At 49.1% G+C, this 22,025-nt stretch overlaps 1 protein-coding gene across 4 annotated transcripts; it reads left to right on the top strand.

Moving 5' to 3' along the window:
• Window positions 1-1,053: 1,053 nt before the first annotated feature.
• Window positions 1,054-21,699, top strand: MIIP (migration and invasion inhibitory protein). 4 transcript variants are annotated; one of them, XR_016347789.1, is made up of 10 exons: window positions 1,054-1,177; window positions 9,275-9,465; window positions 10,554-11,027; window positions 11,747-11,849; window positions 12,440-12,551; window positions 14,868-14,932; window positions 15,721-15,850; window positions 16,827-16,923; window positions 18,118-18,250; window positions 20,194-20,301. XR_016347789.1 is itself a non-coding variant. In XM_089773079.1 (10 exons), exons 2-10 carry the CDS (start codon window positions 9,292-9,294, stop codon window positions 20,774-20,776), a joined length of 1,398 nt encoding a protein of 465 aa, XP_089629205.1. In that variant the 5' UTR covers window positions 1,054-1,177; window positions 9,275-9,291; the 3' UTR covers window positions 20,777-21,699. The 4 variants fall into 4 exon arrangements, 3 of the variants coding, with proteins under 3 accessions (XP_089629205.1, XP_075762343.2, XP_075762345.2); XM_089773079.1 differs by lacking the exon at window positions 18,118-18,250 and adding an exon at window positions 20,639-21,699 and having other exon boundaries at window positions 11,750-11,849; XM_075906228.2 differs by lacking the exon at window positions 18,118-18,250 and adding an exon at window positions 20,639-21,699.
• The last annotated feature ends 326 nt before the right edge of the window (window positions 21,700-22,025 follow it).

The following is a 22,025-nucleotide window of genomic DNA, read 5'->3' as shown; positions in this document are numbered from 1 at the left end:
GGGAAGCTCTACATGCTATCACCGCTGGTTCTGCAGCTTCCATTAGCCAGGGGCAATTGTGGAGGATGGCATCTGTACCAGGGGCAGTGAACTAGGGTGCTAAGTTCAATGGTCAGAGGGGTAGCCATGTTAGTCTGAATCTGCAAAAGCGACAAGGAGTCCTGTGGCACCTTATAGACTAACTGAAGTGGAGGAGCATAAGCTTTCGTGGGCAAAGACCCACTTCGTCTCATGCATCTGGCGAAGTGGGTCTTTGCCCACGAAAGCTTATGCTCCTACACTTCAGTTAGTCTATAAGGTGCCCTAGGACTCCTCGTCGCTAAGTTCAATGGAGCACCCAACAGTGATGCAATATCATTGAGGGGGTTGGAGGTGGGGGTGCCGATTGCACGGTTGGCCTAGGGCGCCAGTTGCTGGCAGCTAGTCTAGGAGCCGCCCCTGAATTCTGTACCCAGGAGCAGGATCCAGGGAGCAGAGCTGCCTAGTTGTGTGTCTGGCTAGGCCCTGCACGGGCTGGAAGCAGCACAGCCAGAGCTGCCAGGGAACCTGCTGTAGCCCCTCTGCACCACCCAGCTTGAGCCCCCTAAGTGCCACCCACCCACAGCCTGCACCCCAGAGCCCCCAGCTGGAGCCCCCTCCCCAGCCCCAATCCCGAGCCTGCTCTCACACCGCAACTCCATATCCCCGCACAGTGAAAACGAGCGTGTGGGGGGGGGGCGAGCTGGGGGCAGCCGGTTTGGTCTCGTGCCATAGTGTTGGCAACCCTGGTTTAAAGAGCCCCCCCCTTGTTGCCCTGGCAACGGCAGCGCCGCTCCGAGACCAGCCCAGCGAGGCAGGTGTGAGCAAACGTCATCCCTCCTCAGCCCGGCTACTTCCCGTCCGCCCCGCCCTGCTCTCGGGGGGGAGGGGGGAAATCCCGCAGCTGGAGGATTTCGTCCCTCAGCCCCCGCTGCCAGAGGGCCCTTAGGCCGAGCAGTGAGGGTGGGGGAGGGGCAGCACTGCTCACGCGTTCCCGCCCAGCCGCCCGCGGGCCCCTTTCACACAGCGTTCCGGGCCGTTGGTGCGTTGCATGCTGGGGGAGCAGCCGCAGGGACCAATCAGCAGGCGGCTGCTGGTGGCGCGTGGGTGGGTTTTTTTTTTTTTTTTTTTTGCTACACACCAGCAAACCGACGGGAGGGTGAGTGCGCGCGGGCGGGCCCGGCGGGGGGAATCCCCGGCAGGGGGCGGGGAGCGGCAGGGGCGGGGCTGGGATTCCAGGGGACACCCTGCCGTCGGAGCATGGAAGCTGCAGAGCCCCCTGGGGCAGGCAGCCCCGCGGACCCGTGGGGGGGGGGGGAGAGGAGCCCAGCAGCCCCCCACCAGCAGGAGAACGAGTCTCCTGCCGTCTGACAGGCAGGGCCTGGGGCCTGCCCCGCGCTGGGGGGGGGGGAGGCTGCTTCGCCCCCCGGGTGAGGGGGCCTGGCCTCTGGGGCCGGGGCTGTCTGCTGCTGGTGGAGCGGAATGTGCGGGGACGTGAGCTGTGTCATGTGTTCCGCCGCCATGGTAACAGGCGCATGGAAACTGTGTCTACACTGGCCACTTATTCCGGAAAATCAGCCGCTTTTCCGGAATAACTTGCCAGCTGTCTACGCTGGCCCCTTGAATTTCCGGAAAAGCACTGACGAGCTACTGTAACATCATCAGTGCTTTTCCGGGAAAACTATGCTGCTCCCGTTCGGGCAAAAGTCCTTTTCCGGAAAACTGTTCCGGAAAAGGGCCAGTGTAGATAGCACAGATTTCTTTTCCGCAAAAAAGCCCCGATTGCGAAAATGATGAATGGGACTTTTTTGCGGAAAAGCGCGTCTACACTGGCAGGGACGCTTTTCCGGGAAAAGTGCTTTTCCGGATAAGCATCCTGCCGATGTAGACGCGCTTTTTCCGGAAATACTTATAACGGAAAACTGTTCTGTTTTTAAGCATTTCCGGAAAAGGGTGCCAGTGTAGACGTAGCCATAGGCTGCCTCTAGACTGGCATGATTTTGCAGAAATACTTTTAATGGAAAAGTTTTTCTGTTAAAAATATTTCCGCAAAAGAACGTCTATATTGGCAAGGGTGCTTCTGCACAAACAGTGCTTTTGTGCTAAAGCATCCGTGGCCAAGCTAGATGAGATTTTGTGCAAGAAAGCCCCGATCGCTATTTTAGCCATTGGGGCTTTTTTGTGCAAAACAGTTCTCCCTGTGTACACTGGCCTTCTTGCACAAGTATTCTTGCGCAAGAGGGCTTTTTCCCAAGCGGGAGCGTGAAAGTATTTGCGTAAGAAGCACTTATTTTGTACATTACAAAGTCAGTGCTCTTGCACAAATTCAAGTGGCCGATGTAGACAGCTGGCAAGTTTTTGCCAGTCTAGACGCACCCATAGACTCATTAGAGCTAAAAGAGACCTCAGGAGGTCAGCAAGTCCAGCCCCCTGCCCAAGGCAGGACCAATCCCAACTAAATCAACCCAGCCAGGGCTTGTCAAGCCGAGACTTAAACACCTCTACGGATGGAGATTCCACCACCTCCCTAGGTAACCCACTCCAGTGCTTCACCACCCTCCTAGAGAAATAGTTTTTCCTAATATCCAACCTAGACCTCCCCCACTGCAACTTGAGACTTGCTCCTTATTCTGCCATCCATCACTATTGTGAACAGCCTTTCTCCATCCTCTTTGGAACCTCTCTTCAGGAAGTTGATGGCTGCTATCAAATCCCCCCTCACTCTTCTCTTCTGCAGACTAAACAAACCCAAATCCCTCAATCTTTCCTCATAGGTCATATGTTATGGGAACAAATAAATAACATTTCTCTTTCTCCATACTCCTCTATCATAACCTCCGTAGCTTTCTCTTTTCTAAGTTGAAAGTCCCAGACTTATTAATCTCTCCTCATATGGGAAATGTTCCAAACCCCTAATTATATTTTGCCCTTTTCTGAACATTTTTTCAATGCAAAGATATCTTTTTTGAGATAAGTGACCACATCTATATGCAGTATTCAAGATGTGTGTGTTCCATGGATTTAGGTAGAAGCAATAAAATATTCTCTGTTTTATCTATCCCTTTCTTAATGAATCCTAACGTTTGCTTTTTTGACTGCTGCTGCACACTGAGTGGATGTTTTCAGAGAACTATCCAATGATTCCAAGATGTCTGTCTTGAGTAGTAACAGTTAATTTAGTCACCATCACTTTATACATATAGTTGGGATTATGTTATAGTTGGGATTATGTTTTCCAATATGCATTACTTTGCATTTTTCAACATGAAAATTCATCTGCCATTTTGTTGCCCTGTCACCTAGTTTTGGGAGATCCTTTTGAAGCTCTTCTTTGGACTTAACTCTCTTGAGCAGTTTTTATTACTGAAGATGGAGAAAGGAAGTACCATGACAAGCTGTTCTGGATTACTTTCTGACACATAGGAAGGAACTGGTTGAGAATTTGAAGGTGAAAGGCTGCTTTGGTTGAAAGTATCATGAAATGGTTGTATTCACGAGTCTTAGAAATGGCAGGAGGGAAAGCAGAGGAATAAAGACAATGGACTTTGAAAAGGCAGACTTTAGCAAACTCAGAATTGTTAGGTAAGATCTTAAGGGAAGCAAAACTAAGGGGCTACGTCTACACTGGCCATTGTTATGCAAGAATATATGCAAATGAGGCGCAGTGATGAATATCACTGCGCCTCATTTGCATACTTAATGAACCACCATTTTTGAGCAAGAAGGAGCAGTCTACACTGCTCCTTCTTGTGCAAAAACCCCCTCTTGCACAAGAGCCATTCTGCCTGAAAATAAGCGGCAGATCAGCTCTTGCGCAAGAGGGAGTTTTTGCGCAAGAAGGAGCAGTGTAGACTGCTCCTTCTTGCGCAAAAGCCCCTTGCGCAAAAATGGTGATTCATTAAGTATGCAAATGAGGTGTGGTGATATTTATTGCCACGCCTCCTTTGCATATGGCAGCGTTTCCCAAACTGGTACCAGGCTGCGGGAAAAAAATACCGGGCCTCAGCGTAGCTGTCAGGGTGTTCCAGGCTCCCGGACTGCCTGTGCAGCGCCGGGTTCCCCAAGCCCTCTGCTGCGCTGGGCGGATGCAGCCATATGTTTCAGGCTTCCGGCAGAAGCATAGTGAGGGTTACCAGGTGAGCTCTTATTGCTGGCTGTGGAGGCGGGAGGAGGGGTTGGATATGGGAAGCAGGGTCAGGGCAGTGGAGCTGCCCAGGGGAGATAAGGAGGGGAATCGGCCGGCAGAAGTAGGGTTGTCCGGGGGGTGGGAGCAGTGGGGCTGGCCAGGAGAGATTGCAAGGGGGGGAACCGGCTGGCAGGGGCAGTGAGGCTGGCTGGGGGAGATCGCAGGGCTGGCTGGGGAACCGGCTGGCGGAAGCAGGGCTGGCAGGGGCAGCAAGCTTACCAGGAGAGATCGGGAGAGAATCAGCTGGTGGGGACAGCGGGGCTGGCCCGGGGAGAGGGAGGGGGGAGAGAATCGGCCAGCGGGGAGCAGGACAGTTCAGGGTGCATGCAGATCCTGAATACAAATGTAAAAGCAGTGCTTTTTAAATATCCCCACTGCTGACAGTGAGGTTTAAAGGCACTACAATGTGTCAGAATGGAGAGAACCTGGTGCATTCACCATCCGGAATGAGAATATGGATAAAAAATTCCAAAGATGGTGTCAGCTTTCTGAAAATAAATGAGCCCCTTTTCAATACACGATGTGGTGGTGCAGGGTTTTATTGGATTACAGTCCATGTTTCCAATCCATATTCCCTTAACTTGCTGGTAAGAATGTTGTGGGTGGCCGTATCAAAAGCTTTGCTAAAGCTGGCCCTGGGGGCTTTGGGAGGACCAAAACCAATGTATTTGCATATTCATCATTTGGTTAATGAATATGCAAATATGCAAATGAATGTCACTAGTCCTCCAAAAGCTCGTGAATGGATTTACTGGTCCCCATGTTTAAAAGTTAGGGAACCCCTGGCATATGGTCTTATGCAAGACTGGCCAGTGTAGACGTAGCCCCTAGGGAGAAAAGAGCCCTGGAGTATTGCTAGTTTTTCAAAGAGACTTTATTAAAGCTGACAAGAGAAACCCGTCCTAATGCATAGGGGAAGTAGGAAATAAGGTGAAACACCATCTTGGCTTAACCAGGAACTCTTCAATGACCTGAAACTCAAAAAAGAGTCATACCAAAAGTGGAAAGTGGGTCAGGTTATGAAGGATGACTATAAACAACAGAAGCAAAAAAGGGTAGCAGGAAAACATTTTATGAATATAAGAGGAGCAAAAGGAGGATCAAGGACAGGGCAAATTTTTATTCAGTGGGAAGGGAGGGACAATACAGGTCATGCAGCAATGGTCCAGGTGTTAAATGGCTTGTTTAGTTCCGTTTTCACCAAAAAGGTTAGCAGTGGTCCTACTAACTAAAAATCAGGGGTAAATAGGGTAGGATCTGAGGCTAAAAGAAGTTAAGAATGACTTAGACAAGACAGATGTCTTCAGTTAGTGTGGGCCTGATGAATACTTAAGGAATGGACTGAAGAGGTCTCTGAGCTATTAGTGATTAGACTGGAGAAGAGCAAACATAGTACCTGTCTTAAAAAGTGGAATAAGGAGAACTAGGGGAGTTATAGAACAGTCATCTTAACTGGAAAGATAATGGAGCAAATAAACTCTCTATTTGTATGTAGCTAGAAGGAATAAAGTGATAAGTAACACTCACCATTAATTTGTCTAAAACAAATAATGTCAAACCAACTTACTGGCTCCCTTTGACAGGCTAATGAGCCTGGTGGAGAAGCAGTAGATATTGCATATCTCTGCTTTGGTAAGGCTTTTGATATTGTCTCATATAACCTCTGATGGAGAGTCAGCAGTGCAGGAGGGAAGGGCGTATACACATGGGAAGCTGGCTTTCAGGCCAGCCCCCTGTGCATTCCAGCACCTGCCGAGCCCACTCCCCCCACTCCCCGTGCTGCTGCCTCAGTATCAGAGGAAGTGGCGGAGAGGGGGCAGATGGGAGCTGGTGCACATAGGGAGACAGCTTTTAAGATGGCTCGCCATGAGTGCCAGTTCCCACAGACCTGCCTGCCCCCCATTCTGCTGCCTTTATCAGAGGCTCCAGTGCAGGGGGTGGGGGAGGCAGGCAGGAGTTGGTGCGAGCAGGGGGAGCTGGCTTAAAAGCTGGCTTTCCATGAGCACCAGCTCCTGCTTGCCCAGTTGCGTGTAAACACGTTTACAGGAATAAATGTAAACATCCCTAAGGCACAACTGAGTGGAAAGCCATGCTCTGTTGTTGTTTTAACTGATGGTTCAGTGTCAAACTTGAAGGGCATGTCAAGAGGGAAGGGCCCTGCAGGAATTTGTCCTTGGTCTGGTGCTTGTCAATATTTTCATTAATGACTTGAATAGACTTACAAAATTTGCAGATGACACCAAGATGGGAGGGGTTGCAAACACTTTGAAGGATGGGGTTAGAATTCAAAAATGATCTTGACAAACTGGAGAAATAGTCTGAAATAAAAATAGGGTGGAATTCAATAAGGCCAAACACAAAGTACTACTCAGGAAGAAGTAATCAGTTGCGCAAATACAAAATTGGAAATGCCTGCCCAGGAAGGATCGAGGGGAGTGGATCACAAATTGAACGTAGTATAGACCATACTGTATGTTATGAAATTGCCAAAAAAAAAAAAAAAAAAGTGAATGACATTCTGGGATGTATTAGCAGGAGTCTTGTAAACAAGAGATGGGAAGTAATTCTTCCTCTCTACTCAGGACCTGGCATGGCTTCTGTTGGGCTACATCTACACTACCGGGTTTTGCCAGCAGAGAGTATGCTAATGAAACACTCATTAGCATTTGTCACGCTGTCATTTGCATATTATCTGCCCGAGGCTTTTTGCTCAAGAGGTTTTTGCACAAAAGCAGTGTAGACGGATCCGTTTTTGTAGAAAAACTCCCTTTTGTGCAAGATCTGTATACCTCCTTTTTTGAGGCATAAGGATCTTGCGCAAAAAGCCTTGGGCAGAGAATATGCTAATGACAGCATGACAAATGCTACTGAGCACTTCATTAGCATACTCTCTGCTGGCAAAACCCGGTAGTGTAGACGTAGCCTTGGAGTACTGTGCCCAGTTATGGGCGCCATGCTTCGGGAAAGATACAGTCACATTGGAGAGCTACAACAATGATGAAAGGTATAAAAAACATGACCTATAAGGAAAGACTGAAAAACTTGGATTTGTTTAGTCTGGAAGAAAGACTGACAGGCAAATGATAAGTCAAATTTTATTCTGAGGAGGAGGGCTATAAATTGTTCTCCTTATCCTCTGAGAACAAGATATGAAGTAATGGACTTAAATTGCAGCAGGGGATATTTAGGATAGACATTGGGAAGTATTTCCAAAATACAGGTTGAACCTCTGTAAACGAGTACTCTCTTGTCCGGCAACATCCCCTGGTCCAGGAAGACCATGGGTGTCCCAAGACCAGAGAGTCCTGGTGAAGCGCTGGTGCTTAGGAGCCCTGCAGACTGGCAGGGCTGCTGGCAGCAAGCTGCTAGCAGGGCCAGGAGCTTAGTTCCCCACAGCTGGACTGCTGGCCGTGCCCCTGCGCCGCAGCGGGACTGCTCACAGGGACTGCCCAGTGGGACCAGGAGCCTAACGTGCCCCAGTGGAGCCCGAAGCGCCCCAGTCACGCTGTGCAGTGTACTCCAGCTGGACTGCCCGGGGCAGGGGGCCGGAAGCCCGGCATGCTGCAGCAGGGCTGCCTGGCAGAGCCAGGAGCCTCAATGGAGCCTGAAGCCCAGAGTGCTGGAGCACGCTGCACAACCTCGCTGGAGTGCTCCGGGCCCTGTCAAGCAGCCCCACAGAGCAGCTCCTAGCCCCTCTGGCAGCCTAGCTGGAACATGTTGGGCAGCAGGAGTGCAGGCAAGGGCGGATGGGGACCAGTGGGGCCTTCAGTGGGTCCAGGGCTGGGGAGACAGTAGCAGGAGGGCAGATATCCCCTCCCCTGGTCCAGTAAGATCCCTCATCTGGGACTGGTCAGGTCCCAGTGGTGCTGGATGAGGGAGCTTCAACCTGTATAAGGGTAGTTCAGTGGAACAAATTACCTAGGGGAGGCTGTGGAATCTGTCGTCTTGGAGGTTTTGAAGAACCTGCTAGATGTACACCAGTCAGGGACTGTCTGGATAATACTTAGTCCTGCCTCAGTGCAGGGGGCTGAGCTAGATTTTGAAATCCCTTTTCTCTGGCTTGCGGCCCAGCATGCTGGGTAATGAGGCAGACATACTGTCACAGCAAGTTTGTGTTGTTTACCTACCTTCACCTGTATCACTGCTGACAGAGGCAGCGTGGTCTAGCCATTAAAGCATAAGACTAGCTGTCAGTTCTTGCCCTGTTTGAGTCACTGATTCACATTCTGGCTTTGGCCAAGTCATTTCCTCTCTTTCTGCTCTAGTTAGTTCATCTGTAAAACATGCGTGACAGTACTGACCTACATATTTCTCCAGGGTCTTCTGAGGGCTGATTGCTGTGTGTACAGTCGTTAGAGTGTGTGCATTTCTAGGAATTATTACAATAGTGATGATGAAACCAAAAAATATTTTAAAACCCTAGGCCAAAGTTATCTAAGTGCTCCACCCCTCTAAAAATCAGGCTCCAGGACTTTGTGCTTAGGCGTTTAGGCTAATCGGTTTAACTGGTTTTCACATTCTCATGCCGTGTTATTTAAACCGAACTCCATTTAAATATTTGTTTGTTTTAAATCATGATGGTTTATTTCTTCTGTTAGATTTTATAATTTCTTTTTTATTAACAGCACCCAGATTTGGGGCCTAAAGTACTTGATAACTTCCTGGAGGCAGGGGGTGGAGATGTAAAATGGTGCCTGTTTTTAGGGCATGTATTCACTCCAGTCTGGATCAATGGGCAGCAAACGCCAGGTGCTCTCCGTTGACTCCAGTGTTCCACCAAAATGAGAAGAGTAGGCGGAGTGAACGGGAGAGTATCAGCTGTTGAAATACCACTGTGAAGGTTCCGCGGCAAGCAGATCTAAGTACAGTAACTTCTGCTATGTTATTCATATGGCTGAAGTACAGCCTGTGGCGGTATAGACAAAGCCTTAGAGTGCTTTTTCACAGGGAGTCTCAGTCCAACTGTCAGAAAACCCTCCAGCACTTGTAAGCGTCTCAATCGTCTGGCTCTTCCCATGCTGTTCCTTTGTGGAGTGCCCACAGTTATGCAACCTTCTCTGGCCCTAGCAGGGACTGTCGTACAGAAGATGGAGTCAGAGCAACTGGAGAGACTGCGTCATGCAAACCAAGACCTTCTAGAAAGGCTCAAGGCGAAGCAGGAAGAAATCAAGAAAGCACTTCCTCGCAAGCTGCTATCAGCAACCTCGCTTTCCAAAAGAACAACGTTCGCAGAGAGATCTGTTCCTCTTCCTAAGAGAGGGGTATGTGCTGGGCTGGGCTGGGCCGGGCAGAGCAGATAAGAGTAGTGCAAAGGAGCAGGGATGCTGTAGCACAAATGCATTTTCCTCTTTAACTGTGCCATGCCTTGGAGCTGAGGTTTCCTAATATAAAAGGCATTCTTCACACCTGCCATACCCACAGGCTTGGGGCTGGAAATGCTGAGGTCCACCAGGCCCGGGGCGGGGAAGCAAATGGGCACCATGGGGAGCAGCAGCAGTACTGCCGAGAGATTCGCTGAGTGGTTGAAGTGTATATTCCTGGGGCTTGTGGTGTGCTCCAGTGGCCGTGGTGTCCACTGCAGAAGTATGTCTGTCTAGCAAAGGCTCCATCTCTCTGTCCCATGAGGCTCAAGATGGGAGAGAATGCAGGGCCTAGCTAGGCAGCATCTGTTACGTGGTATCTCCAGCTGAGGTAGGGATGTTAAAATATGTTTATTTGTGTAAACGTGTAACTGCTGAATTTTTCAGCAGTTACGTATTTACATATGTGTGGGGGGAAGCAAGAGCTGATGCGCAGGGGGAGCTAGCTTTTAAGCTGGGCTCTTGCCTCCCCACACCAGTACTGCTGCCTCCCTAGGAAGCAGCAGCCTGGGGGAGGGGAGCGGCTCCGCCGGAGCTGGCACACACAAGGAGACAGTTTAAAAGCTGGCTCCCTGTGTGTAACAACTCCCGCCTGCCTTCCACCCCTCCCCCACACACTGCTGTCTCTGTAGGATACAGAGGCGGGGTAAGGGTGCTGCATGTAACTGAGAAGGTTAACCAATGAGCCCAGGCTCATTGATGAACCATGTACTTGGATACAGGTTCACATCCCTGGTGGGAGGAGGGGTGTTTTATATCATTATCCTCTAATTCCCCTCCACCTCAGAGGCCACCTGTTGCAGCGATTCTCACCTGTGATGTAGCCTATTTGCACCCACTCCCTGCAGTGAGCAGATGGCCTCGGTAAGACGGTAGCGTGGCAGGGAGGACAAGCATAGAATATTACAAGAGGCTGAGCTGCCATTGAGTTATGGAGCTAATTCCTGAGCGGTCTCTGTGTGATGTGTGGGGCTCTGTGCTTGTTGCAGAAGGAGAATCACGTCCACGCTACGAAGGGCGCAGCGGACCCTGCGGGGTTAACCTCTGTGGAACCCGGAGCCAGCACAGCCAGGGCAGCCCTTCGTTCACCATTGAAACCCGCAGCATGCAGCAGGGAGAGGAGAGGGATGCTGCACCTCCGAGCTGGGCCGGAGCTGGGCTCCCGTAGGGCAGAACGAAGCTTCACACCAGTAGCTGCCACCGCCAGAGAAACCTCCAGAGTGGCTAGAAGCAGCAATGGCTTGAGAAGGCCAGAGGAAGAATCCATCCCTGTGAAACACAGAGAGAGCAGAAAGCAATCTACCTTCCTCCACAGTCCCCAGCAGAGGGGCAAGCCAAGGGCTGAGGCAAAGTCAGTGCCGGGCAGGACCCCAACGGAAGGGAACAGCCGGCGGCGAGCGGCTATTAGAGACCCCCAGACTCCCAAATCAATCCTGCTAACACCTCAGGGTAAAGAACCCAAGGTAAGGGCATCAAACCAGGTGGAGGGGAAATAAATACCAGAGTCCAAATTTTTCCATTCCTAGTAGTTGAGCCTGGCATCTCACCTTCCCCCTTTCTCTGTGCAGAGAGAGCCACGCCCTCACCATGGACATATGGGACAGGTGGCTTGTATGGCACAGTTACTGGCTTCCCTCAGAGGGGCGGGGAGGGGTGGGTCAGGGCAGGTCACCTCCTTGTCCAACTTGTCTCCATAAGCACAGAGAATATGTCTGGCACAAATCATTGCAGTCATCCTGGTAGGCACCTCCGGGCAGCCCGTTGTAGTGTTGTCAGCACGGCAGGGCGCAACAGGCTTGGCCCAGCCGAACTGGGGCAGACTGTAGCGCAGCAGGCCTAGCTGTGCTGGAGTGTCCCCTCCCCCACAAAATCCCAGTTAAGCAGTTAATTGATTAAATAGGATTTTACATCCCTAATAGTGGCTCTGACTTGAGTAGCCGTGGCCACAGGTCTCCATTTTGCAGGTGGGGGAATAGAGGCAGAGAAGGCCAAGAGACTCACCCAAAGCCATATGCAGTGACTTGCTGGAAGAACTGAGACTAGAGCCCAGATTTCCCAGCCCAGGTCACTAGACCACAGCTGCCCCTCGTGGTGCAGCTAGCAGATACATCCCTTTGAGGAGCACAGTCCCTTGTAGCTGTATAAGGAGCTTTTGGTGAACCGTGAACTCATTTCTCCCCAGAAGGAAGCCAGCCGTGTGACTTTTCTGTCAGACCCTGAGGAATACACCATCCCTGCCACTAGCTGGTCAGTGCGTCCTTTCTTGGGCTACGACTGGATTGCAGGTGAGCCCCAACCTCCCGTTCCTTCCCCATTCCCCATCTGTGTAATCACTGGGGTGATTGGGTAACGCCAGGGGCAAAACCCCAACTCACCTCTCATGTGCCAAAGGGTACTGTCCGAGGTGCAGGCCCAGGCCTGGAGCTTTGGTGTGCTTTAGAGCCAGGGTGTGGTGAGCTGTTGTGGCAAGCTGCAAGCTGGCTATTGTCCTCAGCACAAGAGTTGCAGCTTTACCAAGCAGACACAGTTCCACAGTCGGTGCAGAAATGACTTGTGCTTTCCTGGAACGGCGTGAGGAGACTGGCCGGGAATCGGTACAGCTGCTGTGGGGCTGAGAGAATTCGAGTGGGGCACAGAGTTGCAGAAGAAGAACGAAGGAAATGAGGAGGAGAGATCGTTTCTAGGCTGGGCTCTCTGGATCAGTGATGCTGCCAGGTGTCGTTCCTTCAACAGAGCCAGATTCTCCGCAGTTGGCCATATCTGCTGCTCTGACCAGTCGCCCTGTTTGGCACTCCGCACCTGGGTTAGATAAGCTTTGTTTTGTCACCCGATGTAATTCCAGCTTTGAATTGCCTTCTCTGCTTACTGTTCCCAGGGCTGCTGGACACGGACTCATCGCTGTCTGAGAAATCGGAGCAGTACTTTTCCGAACTCAGGGAGTTCCGGCAGGTGAACAAGGAAGCATGTGTCCATGAGCAAGACCTGGGGTAAGGAGGGGGACTAAGGTGACAATGAGCTGTGCCAGGAACAAGGGAAGAACTGGTGGGAGGGTTTGCTATCTCCTGTCTGGAATAAGTGACTGTGAGAATCAGTGCTTTTTTAGTGATGGTACGCCCCGGTCCGGTGTACCGACACCTGTTTTCCCAGCATACAGGAAATGAACGACATTCCCCTCGGGCATACCGGCACCTTTTGTCAGAGGAGACTTCACCGGCATTTTCCTGGGGCGGCTTGGCTCCCGACAGAAGCCCACTCAGGACACGCGGTTCTTAAAGGAGCCACTTTTTTTGTGGGGGAGGAGATGCTCAACAGCTTTCCCCTGGGCACCTTTTTTCTTACAAAAAAAGCACAGGTGAGAATGGTCCGGGGTGGCTCATCCAGCCTATCAGCAGGCCACTGAGGCCATGTCTTTCCTCCAGGGAAGATCAATGCTGCCGTGATCCATCTTAGAGTTTGAGTTAGTGGGTCTAGTAAAGACCCACTTGATCAAACTCAGAGGGTGCCTCCGTTGGTGGCTGGTGCTCCTGCTCCTGCAAGGAGTAAGGGAAGCCTATGGGAGCATTTGCTCCCGTCGGCCTCCCGCTATGGGGACAGTGGGGAAACTCAAGTTAAGGTACGTAATTAGTGTTGCTGGAGTTGTATATCTTAATTCAACCTTCCCGCTTAGCGTAGAACTGGCCTGAGTGTTTGCTTTCTTTACGGGGAGATGTTTGCTATTGAATGAAAGCCTAGGGCAGAGGGTGAACTGTACCAGTCCTACATGGTCAAGAAACCAGGAACATCAGGTGGGGGAGCAATTAAATGGGTTTCTGAACTAGTCCCTGTCATCAAGGTCTGTCCCTGTCATCCTCTATCCAGGGATGGGCATTTGCTCTTGGAACAGCCCTTTCACTTCTTGATGTAAGCATGACGGATACTTGACGGATGATTTCCTCACCAAGCCAGTCTAAAGGGAAGTCTAGACAGCAAGAGACTCCTCCCCCCAACATAGGCAACATGTCAGGGCATGAAGGGTCACATGCCCCTCCTCGGCATGGACTGGAGGGGCCAGTCAGCAGCTGGCGGAAAAACTAGCGAGGAGGGGCCTGATGCCCAAAGCAAGTGTAGTAGTCAGGGTTCACTGGTGTGGCATCTCCTGCTCCGTTTCTGATGATAACGGTTTGGCTGCGTTTGCTGCCCTATTCACTGTGTTGACCATACACAGTTAGTCAACACAGCAGACTCCGAGAGAGCCCCTAGGGAGCACAAAATCAGATAAGGATCGAAGGCACCCAGCCAGGTTTATTGCCAAACGAAATACGATAGTAGTTGTCAGTGGTGCAATGGCGAGTCTTTGCATATGTACCCCCGACAATGGACTCAGCTCAGTCAATGTAGGGATTCTGCTGTTGCCCCCTTGGCTGGACAAAGACACCTCTTCGGGGTGCACTTTTATAGACAGGTATAAAGAAGTTATACATCACTCCTGACGTATCAGGTTGCCTCCTCCGGTTACTTAGTTACCTCCCCTTACCTCATATAAGAGAGGTTCAATTAGTATCTATCGTGCTGTCAGTTTAGAGCCGGTCCTGAACCTAGGCCGGTATGCTCTTGTTACCTATGGGGAGGAGGTTGGTGTCAAGATGTTTCCTAACACCGTGTTCTGTTTTGACCCCTCTGGAATGTGTTTACAGCCTGTGCCTAGTACCTCTTAGATACGATTGTTTTTGTAATACCAGCCTTGTTCGTGCCAAGTTCTGTGAGCATGGCCTGCCTCTTGCTCCCAGCTTAACTCTGCTTTATATTAGCAAAGTCTTGCCCATTGCTATCTAGGCTTCAGGCCTCATAGCTGGCCTGTGATACGTGGGCTTATGTCTCAGGCCTTCGTCTTACTACAGCGAACGGAGCAACTCGACCACAGTTCACTGTGCTCCTCTAGCCGCGTTGCTCTGGGGGGGTGCAAGACTGGCCTGCACTCACCTGCAGCCTACCCCGCAGAGCACAGCCAGCTGGGGTGGTTGCTCTGCTTCTCCTGGGGCAGCCCCTGACCCTGTTAGTCCCCCAGGCCACATTGCTCAGGGAAGTGGGCAGAGCAGAAATGGGCAGCAGGTGGAGCAAGGATGGGGAGAGGGCAAAGCAGGGAGGGGGCAGGGCCTGAGGTAGAGGGAGGTTGTTCTGGCTCTTTCGCAGGCGGGGAGGGGCAGGGTCTCGTGGCTAGTGCCCCCTTACCTCAGCTCCCTTTCCTCAGTCGCTTCTGCCCCCCAACTAGGGGGATATTGCTGTTTTCACAGTGCACAGCTGTGACTGAATCTTTATTTCCCTAGGCTCGAGGCATCAGATTCCTTGGCTCCTTCGCAAGAAGCAGATTGCATTTCCAGTTCCCATCAGTGTAAGATGAGATGCCGTCCCAATCTAGTTTCTGTGCCCTGTGACTTTCTTTTTGGGAAACCCCTGAAGAGAGCCTTTTTGAAAAGGCCTGGGAGGAATTTACAGTTCAATGACTGTCTTGCCTCAGCAGGAGTCCTTTTGTTGAATCTCTTTCACACGGACTCTGTCTCTGCAGAGTTCTCTGTAATTGCCCTGACCCACTGTGCTTTGAGTTCAGTTACATCTGTGTCTGTTTTCAGGAAACAGTTGAAGAGGAGGGAAAGTAACATGTACAAAGTACTTTGGGAGAAAAGCAGCCCTTTGTATAGGAGGGCTACTCAACATGCGGCCCGTGGGCCAACTGCTGCCTGTTTGTTTGTGGCCCGCGGTGCGGTTTGGGTTTACTGTGCAGTTTGGGTTGATATTACATTTTTAGTCGTTAAATGCTTGGACTGTTGTTGCTCATTAAAAGTAGTGTCATATGGGAGGAAATTGGGTAACTATTGCATTTTATTAATATCAGCAGAACTGATTTAAATGGGGCCTGCGTGTTGTGTAGTCTTGCCTTAATCTTTGAATTCATGCCTGTCAGTGTGAAAGAAGCTATTTGCATTTATATTTGCATGTACATGCAACCACATTAAGTTGCGGCCCTCAGCATGTGCTGTGAGTATCATTGTGGCCCCAGGGCTTCCAAAGTTGAGTAGCCCTGCTATATAGTGTGTATGGTGCCTGGTGTGCTTGAAAGCCAGGCTCTGAGGAGAAGCTGCTGGCTATGAGTGACGCGATGCTCTCTCCTCTGTGTGGCAGGTGTTTATTGCTATCGGTTAAATAGGCGCCTCTTTACCGTCCCTGTGGATTCCGGGTCTGCCTGCCCCGTGTGCAAGACCCCGCGAGCCCAAAGGCCTCCAGAGACACTGGAAGAACCAGCCTACGTCAGGTCTGTACAGACGGGCTCTGCGGTGCTCATAGCCTGTATTGCAGGAAGCCATCGGGGCAGAAAAAGCGAGAGCTCAGCATGTGGGAGGAGGCCCCTTTGAAGTGCCTCCTTATAAAGTTGCTGTCTTAGTGCAGAGCAGGAGTGGGAAAACTGCGGCCCGTGGGCGGCAACTGGTTTGTTAGTCATCCTCACCTGGCCTGGAGCTTCTGCTGGGGAGCAGAACTGGGGGCTTGCCTGACTCCACATTTGCCATGGCTCCATATAGCTCCCAGAAGCAGGGATGTGTTGGCTCAGAAATGCAGTCAAGGGGAGCTGCAGCAGCAATGCCTGCAGAATGGGGGAGGAGGGCAACGCACAGAGCCTCCTGATAGTGCTTCTGCATAGGAGCTGGAGGGACGTGCCTCTGCTTCCGGGAATTTCTTGAGGTATGTACCTCCTGCTGCCTGCTCCCCTCAGCCTCCCTTCCCACTCCAGCTCCCTTCCCCAATTCTGATCCCGCTCCTGCCCTCGATCCCAATTTGGAGCCACCTCCCACTCCCCAAATCTCTCATCCCCAGCCCTACCCCAGCGCCCACCCCCTCAGTCAGAACCCTCCCCCCCTCCAACAGCACAGCTGCAATTTTGTCATCATTCATGGCCCACCAGGCCATTTCCATATCCGCAGACCAAAAAGTTTGTTAACCCTGGTGTAGAGGGAGGTCCGGGCTTTGAAAAGGGTCCTATTCAGCTTTGTTGTAAGCAGGAGCAGCTCCCATATAGAGCCTAAGGCAGATGTACCCTCTTACCTCAGGGCTGCATTTAGTCCAGACTTTGGATGTACAGCTCCAGCCCCAAGGATCTTATCCAGCCCATTGACTTGAGTAGGCGTTGGATGGGGCCCTAAGACTCCAGTGGTGGAAGGAGGAGTGCAGATGCCTCCTTCTCTGAGATTCTCTTCTGGTGGACCTGTGCAGTTACTTCCTCTGGTTGGTTGCAGGGTCAGCATTCCCAGGTCCACCCTCCTGCCTGCCTATAAGTTCAGAATCCATCGCAGGAAGAGCTTTGAACCAACGGACAATCTGGCTTTACCCTCGGTAGGTTTCCACCTTCCCATGTGACTGTTAGGCAGGAGGCTGCATCGTCACCAGGTGAATGGTAATACCAGCATGTTCCCAAAAGTAGAGGACCAAGAGCCTTGATGTAGAAATGCTAGGGATGAGTTTCCGCTCAGATGCCAAAGCTGAACACCTGCAGACTATGGGGCAGTTCAGAGGTAGGCTTGGAGGCTAGCCAAATTATTGTGAGAGTCAGGAAGAGCCCAACCTAGGTGCAGCCTCTGCTGCTCATGCCCCTCTGTAACACAACATAATTCATACAATCCTCTGAATAGTGTGCGTGTCCAAGCGGTGAACACAGAGAGCAGATGCCGGAAGAGTTGGTTCAGCAACTCTCCTACAGACAGACAGGGCAAAAGAGCGCAGCAGAAAGAGAAAAACAGATGGTGTCTTTACTGTTTGCAAATGGCAAATAGCTTTTGCCAGTAAAATGCAGTGAACAGAAAGTAAAAGGAGACAGGCAGAATGAATGGGCAGATTGTGGGCCAAAACCCTAGAGCAAAGAAGGTAGGCGTTTATGAAGACAAGGTGACGCAGGGTATGTCTACAAAGCAAATAAAGTCCCACGACTGGCCATACCAGCTGACTCAGGCTCCCGGCGCCCAGGCTGCTGGGCTATTCACATTGACTGAAACATTTTGTAAATTCAAGTCAATTTCACTAATCTGTCTCAGTAAAAAAAACCAAACTATAAAATATTGATTTCCAGGAAAATAGAAACATTTAGTTTTGACCATTTCTTAAGGAAACATTCTGACTTTTTTTCAGTTCAAAACAACTTAATTTGAAATTTCTTTCAATTTGATTAAAAAAAAAACCTTTCTAAATTGGAAGGAAATGTTATGTTTTGGATCAAGCAAAACAGTTTGATACAACACAAATGTTCTTTTGGCTTGTCAATCCCCTGAAAACTTTAAAAGTACCATATATACTCAATCCTAAGCCTAATGTTTTTGGTAAAAAATCATGCAGTACATAGCAGCAGTTGGTTTATGAATGGGTCATTGCATTTTACCAATTTTTTTTTAACTTGGCGTGAGGGGCAGTGGTCGGCCAACTTCAGTTCCCAGTCCGGCAGGGCAAACTGCTGACATGCTGGAATGTTTTATGTACCTGGAATGTCTGCAGGCACGGAGCCCCTGAGCTCTCAGTGGATGCTGTTCACCATTCCAGGTCAACGGGAGTGGCAGCAAGCATCAGCTAGCACATCCCTAGGACCACGCTGCTTCCCGCAGCTCCCATTGGGTGTGAACTGCAAACAGCAATCAATGGGAGCTGAGAGTCTTCGTGCCTGCAGATGTTTCAGGTAAACAAAACGTTCCGATGTGCCAGTGGCTTATGCTGACAAGCTGGGACTGGAAGTTTGTAAACTGCCAATATAGAGTCAGCTGTTGAATGGTTCATTGTGATTTTTACCATTTTTTTTAACTTGTGGGGTCAGCTTATGAACAAATGGGCTTATGGTCGAGTATATATGGTAGCTCTTAGGATACAACCTGAAACTTTAATTTTTAATGCCAGATTATTTTTATAGCTCCAGCCTAGATTCAGTGTGGAGGAGCTGAGTGGGTAAATGGAGATGAGGCCAGTGCATTGAGTTCACAGAACTCAGGAAGCTGATGACATATCTTGCAACTATGTGTTGTACACAGTGTAGTTGCTCCCATGTGGATCCCACCATAAAAGAGCAAGCAGGTTTTTATCTCACCCATCTTTTCTCTCGTTGCAACCCCCTTTGATTTGATATTTGGTTTCAAACAGCAAAAAGGAAACCTTGATTTAAATAATACATTTTAATCTTCTTTGTGTTTGTACTTTTACTTATTTCCGTACAGAAAGGTTGGGTGTGATTGCTTGGTACTTCTTCTTTTTTGCTAACCAAGAAATTCTATAGCTTAACATTCATTTATTGAGATTCTTAATTTGGCTACTTTTTTATTGTTAGAAAATAATGCAATTTATTACATTTTATTATGATGCATTATGTTTTATTATGATGCATCACGTTTATGAAGCATTTCTTATTTAGTAGACAATACATTTTTAATTGCATTTTTTGCCACAAGCTGCATTTGGATGGAAGTTGGAACACAATTAAAAGTGCCCAAACCCAGCATCTTAAAATGTTTTTTTTTTTTTAAATAAGCATGCTGGATGCATAAGAGAACATTAACTGAGGTCATCAAAACGTTTTGTGTTTTAAAACTAACTGATTTATTAAACAAAGGAAGTACTACCTATAGTAGTGAATTCAACAGATTGTTTCTGGTCACCATGTCCTTAAAGATCTTAGAACTAGTAGATTTCACCATTCTTAAACTGCAGCAAGGGAGGTTTAGGTTGGACATTAGGAAAAAGTTCCTAACTGTCAGGGTAGTCAAACACTGGAATAAATTGCCCAGGGAGGTTGTGGAATCTCCATCTGTGGAGATATTTAAGAGTAGATTAGATAAATGTCTATCAGGGATGGTCTAGAAGACAGTATTTGGTCCTGCTATGAGGGCAGGGGACTGGACTCGATGATCTCTCAAGGTCCCTTCCAGTCCTAGTATACTATGATACTATGATTTCACACCTGTTTTTTATCTATTGATTGGAAAAGAGGGTGGGAATAAACTTGCCTGTTTTCTGACTCGTAGTGAGTTTCTCAGCTTTGAACTGAACTAGTTGACTAAACTGCAATGAAGAAAATTCTCTGTCTAGTTGCAGAAGAAGCTCCTGCAGTTAAAATCTGGTTTACCATTTCAATGAATTCTGACTAAGCACTTAGCCAGTAACTTCCATCAGTTCTGGGTTTTGACTTTCTTTAAAACTTTAGAAGTCAACATATACTGTATGACTGTTATTACTTGTATTTAATGTAAAAGATGTTAAGAGTCTAGTAAAGTTAGGCCTAAACATAGTTTGTTCTAATTTCAAATTTAATTTTAATTAGCTTTAATTGGGGGGAGGTGTATTTAATTAAAAAATTTTAAAATCTAATTATTTTGATTTAATTGATTTTTAAACTGCTTTTGGAAATGGCTGGAAGTCAGTGAAGGCGGGGAAAGAGAGAGCAAGTTTGGCCACAGCACCTTAGAGCGTCTGCAAAGTTCTCATCGGTCCCCTCTTTGTGACCATAAAGCTCTTAAAGAAATGAATTCATCAGTCTCTCGAGGCCTCCTTTTGGAGGGACTGGGCCGTGGCTTTTCTGGGGGTGGGGTGTACACTGGCAGAGAAGGCATTCACAGGAAGAACCTCTCCCCGCAGCACTGCCTGGCCGGCTGGGAGAACGTCGTCCCCTCCACCAGCCCCACACTTAGTAGTCTGGATCTGCGAACTTCACTGGAACAAAAACCCACTGACCCATCTCACCCGGTAAGAACAGGCTCTTTGGAGTCACACTTGCCCTGTTTTCAAGGGCCTAGCATCTTGCGTGTGCTTTGGGAAGGAGAGTAGTGCACTGACAGTTGAACAGGAAGCCGAGCACGCACTGGGCTCAGTTTCCCCACTTGCTGCATGTGGAGCTGAGAACATCAGCCTCCTAATGGGGATGCTGCAATGCTGCAGCATATGGTTGCAGCGAAAGGGTTAATGGAGATAGGAGACATGGTACTGAGCCAAAAGTGTGTTGTAAGGCTTTCTGTGTGGTCCCGAGATGGGGGAGTGGGTTGTTTGGTTTTATAGGTTGATTGAGTCTTTGTTTTGGTTCTAGACCTTGGCGTCCCGGATATCAGGAGGAACCAGGACGGACCAGCTCTTAAATCTGTCCCGCTCAGCTCACTTCAGACTTAGCCATGCTCAGCAGAGAGCTCGAGACCAGTCACTATACTACAGAGCAACTCTGAATTAAAGTCCTATTGTCTCAACCATGTGAGCTGCGGACCTGATTACCTCCCCAGGCGCCGTGTGGGATATTGGGAATGAGCAGAAATGACGGTGTTTGCCTGAAAACGAGCCTTTAGAGGAGAGATTTTTCTGAGCCCTGCGAGTGCAAATGCCCTCACAAAAATCCATTAGAATCACACAAGTTGCAATTAGCCAGTTGCGGAAAGTTTTGCATCTAACTGGCCATTTATGCACGCAGTCCCTGCAGTTGTGTGCATATTTGTACTTTCCCAACCAGGGGTATAAATTGAATGTACAGCGAACGTTGACTGTACATGGTCAGTTGCGGTAAGAGACATCTGGTAGGCTGAAGAAAACAGGATGACTAGTACTGATCCCTGTAACAGAACAGCCATAGGGGATGTTGCAGTAGACATATAGAGAGAGTTCATCCATTCAGCACATAAGAGCACTAAGGCTGACTCATCAAACCCAGGATTCTGACTCTCTGAACAAGGAGTTAGGACTCTGAGCTGCATGGCACAGCATGAGGTATGCAAAGATGCTCAATTTCATGCTTCCAGGAGGCTTGGGACTCAACTTCTTACGTTACGCAAGAATGACTGTGTTTTAGTTCCAGTTAGAAACACATATTTCGATTTGCACATTATCTTTCAACAAAGGAATTGGTGAATCGTAGTTAACATAGACCTGCTGGAGAGGGGGGGAATGATTAGCCAAGAAAAAGGTGTTTTGTGAATCACAAGGCCACAGAATGCCTTAGAATGTTCTGAAGTTTTGTTTGCCTCTGATTGTAAAAGGCTGGGAAGGCATCTTGACAACCTGCTCATAGAATTTTTAATTGCATTGAAATAATTGTGTGTTTTGTGGTGTGCTTTTATTTTTTCTTTTGAAAACAAGAAAGGAGTTTTATATTTTCTCCTATAACACCTGAAATGTAGGAATTCTACAGATTGTAGTTAAGTCTTCTTAACACAGAAGAGTACTTAGAAACCTTGCTCCAAATTTATCCCTAAGGTGTAACATAGGGATGTAAAATCCCATTTAATTAGTTAACCGGAAGCAGCAGCCCCATGGAGAGCCATGGGTAAGGGGCTGCTCCCCAGGTACTGGTTAACCATTACCTGTTAAGCATCACTCATTAAGGGTAATGCTTACCAAGTAACTTGGTAACAGTTAATATCCCTAGCACAACACCATTGACTTCTTTGGGTTTACAACCAGAGATGTGTTGGGCTTATTGTCTGTTAATG

This window comes from Pelodiscus sinensis, chromosome 24 (assembly GCF_052426305.1).
Source record: "Pelodiscus sinensis isolate ZL-2025 chromosome 24, ASM5242630v1, whole genome shotgun sequence".
Classification (NCBI taxonomy): Eukaryota; Metazoa; Chordata; order Testudines; family Trionychidae; genus Pelodiscus; species Pelodiscus sinensis.
Note: the sequence above shows the minus strand (reverse complement) of the source record. Positions and strands in the feature narration are given on the sequence as shown.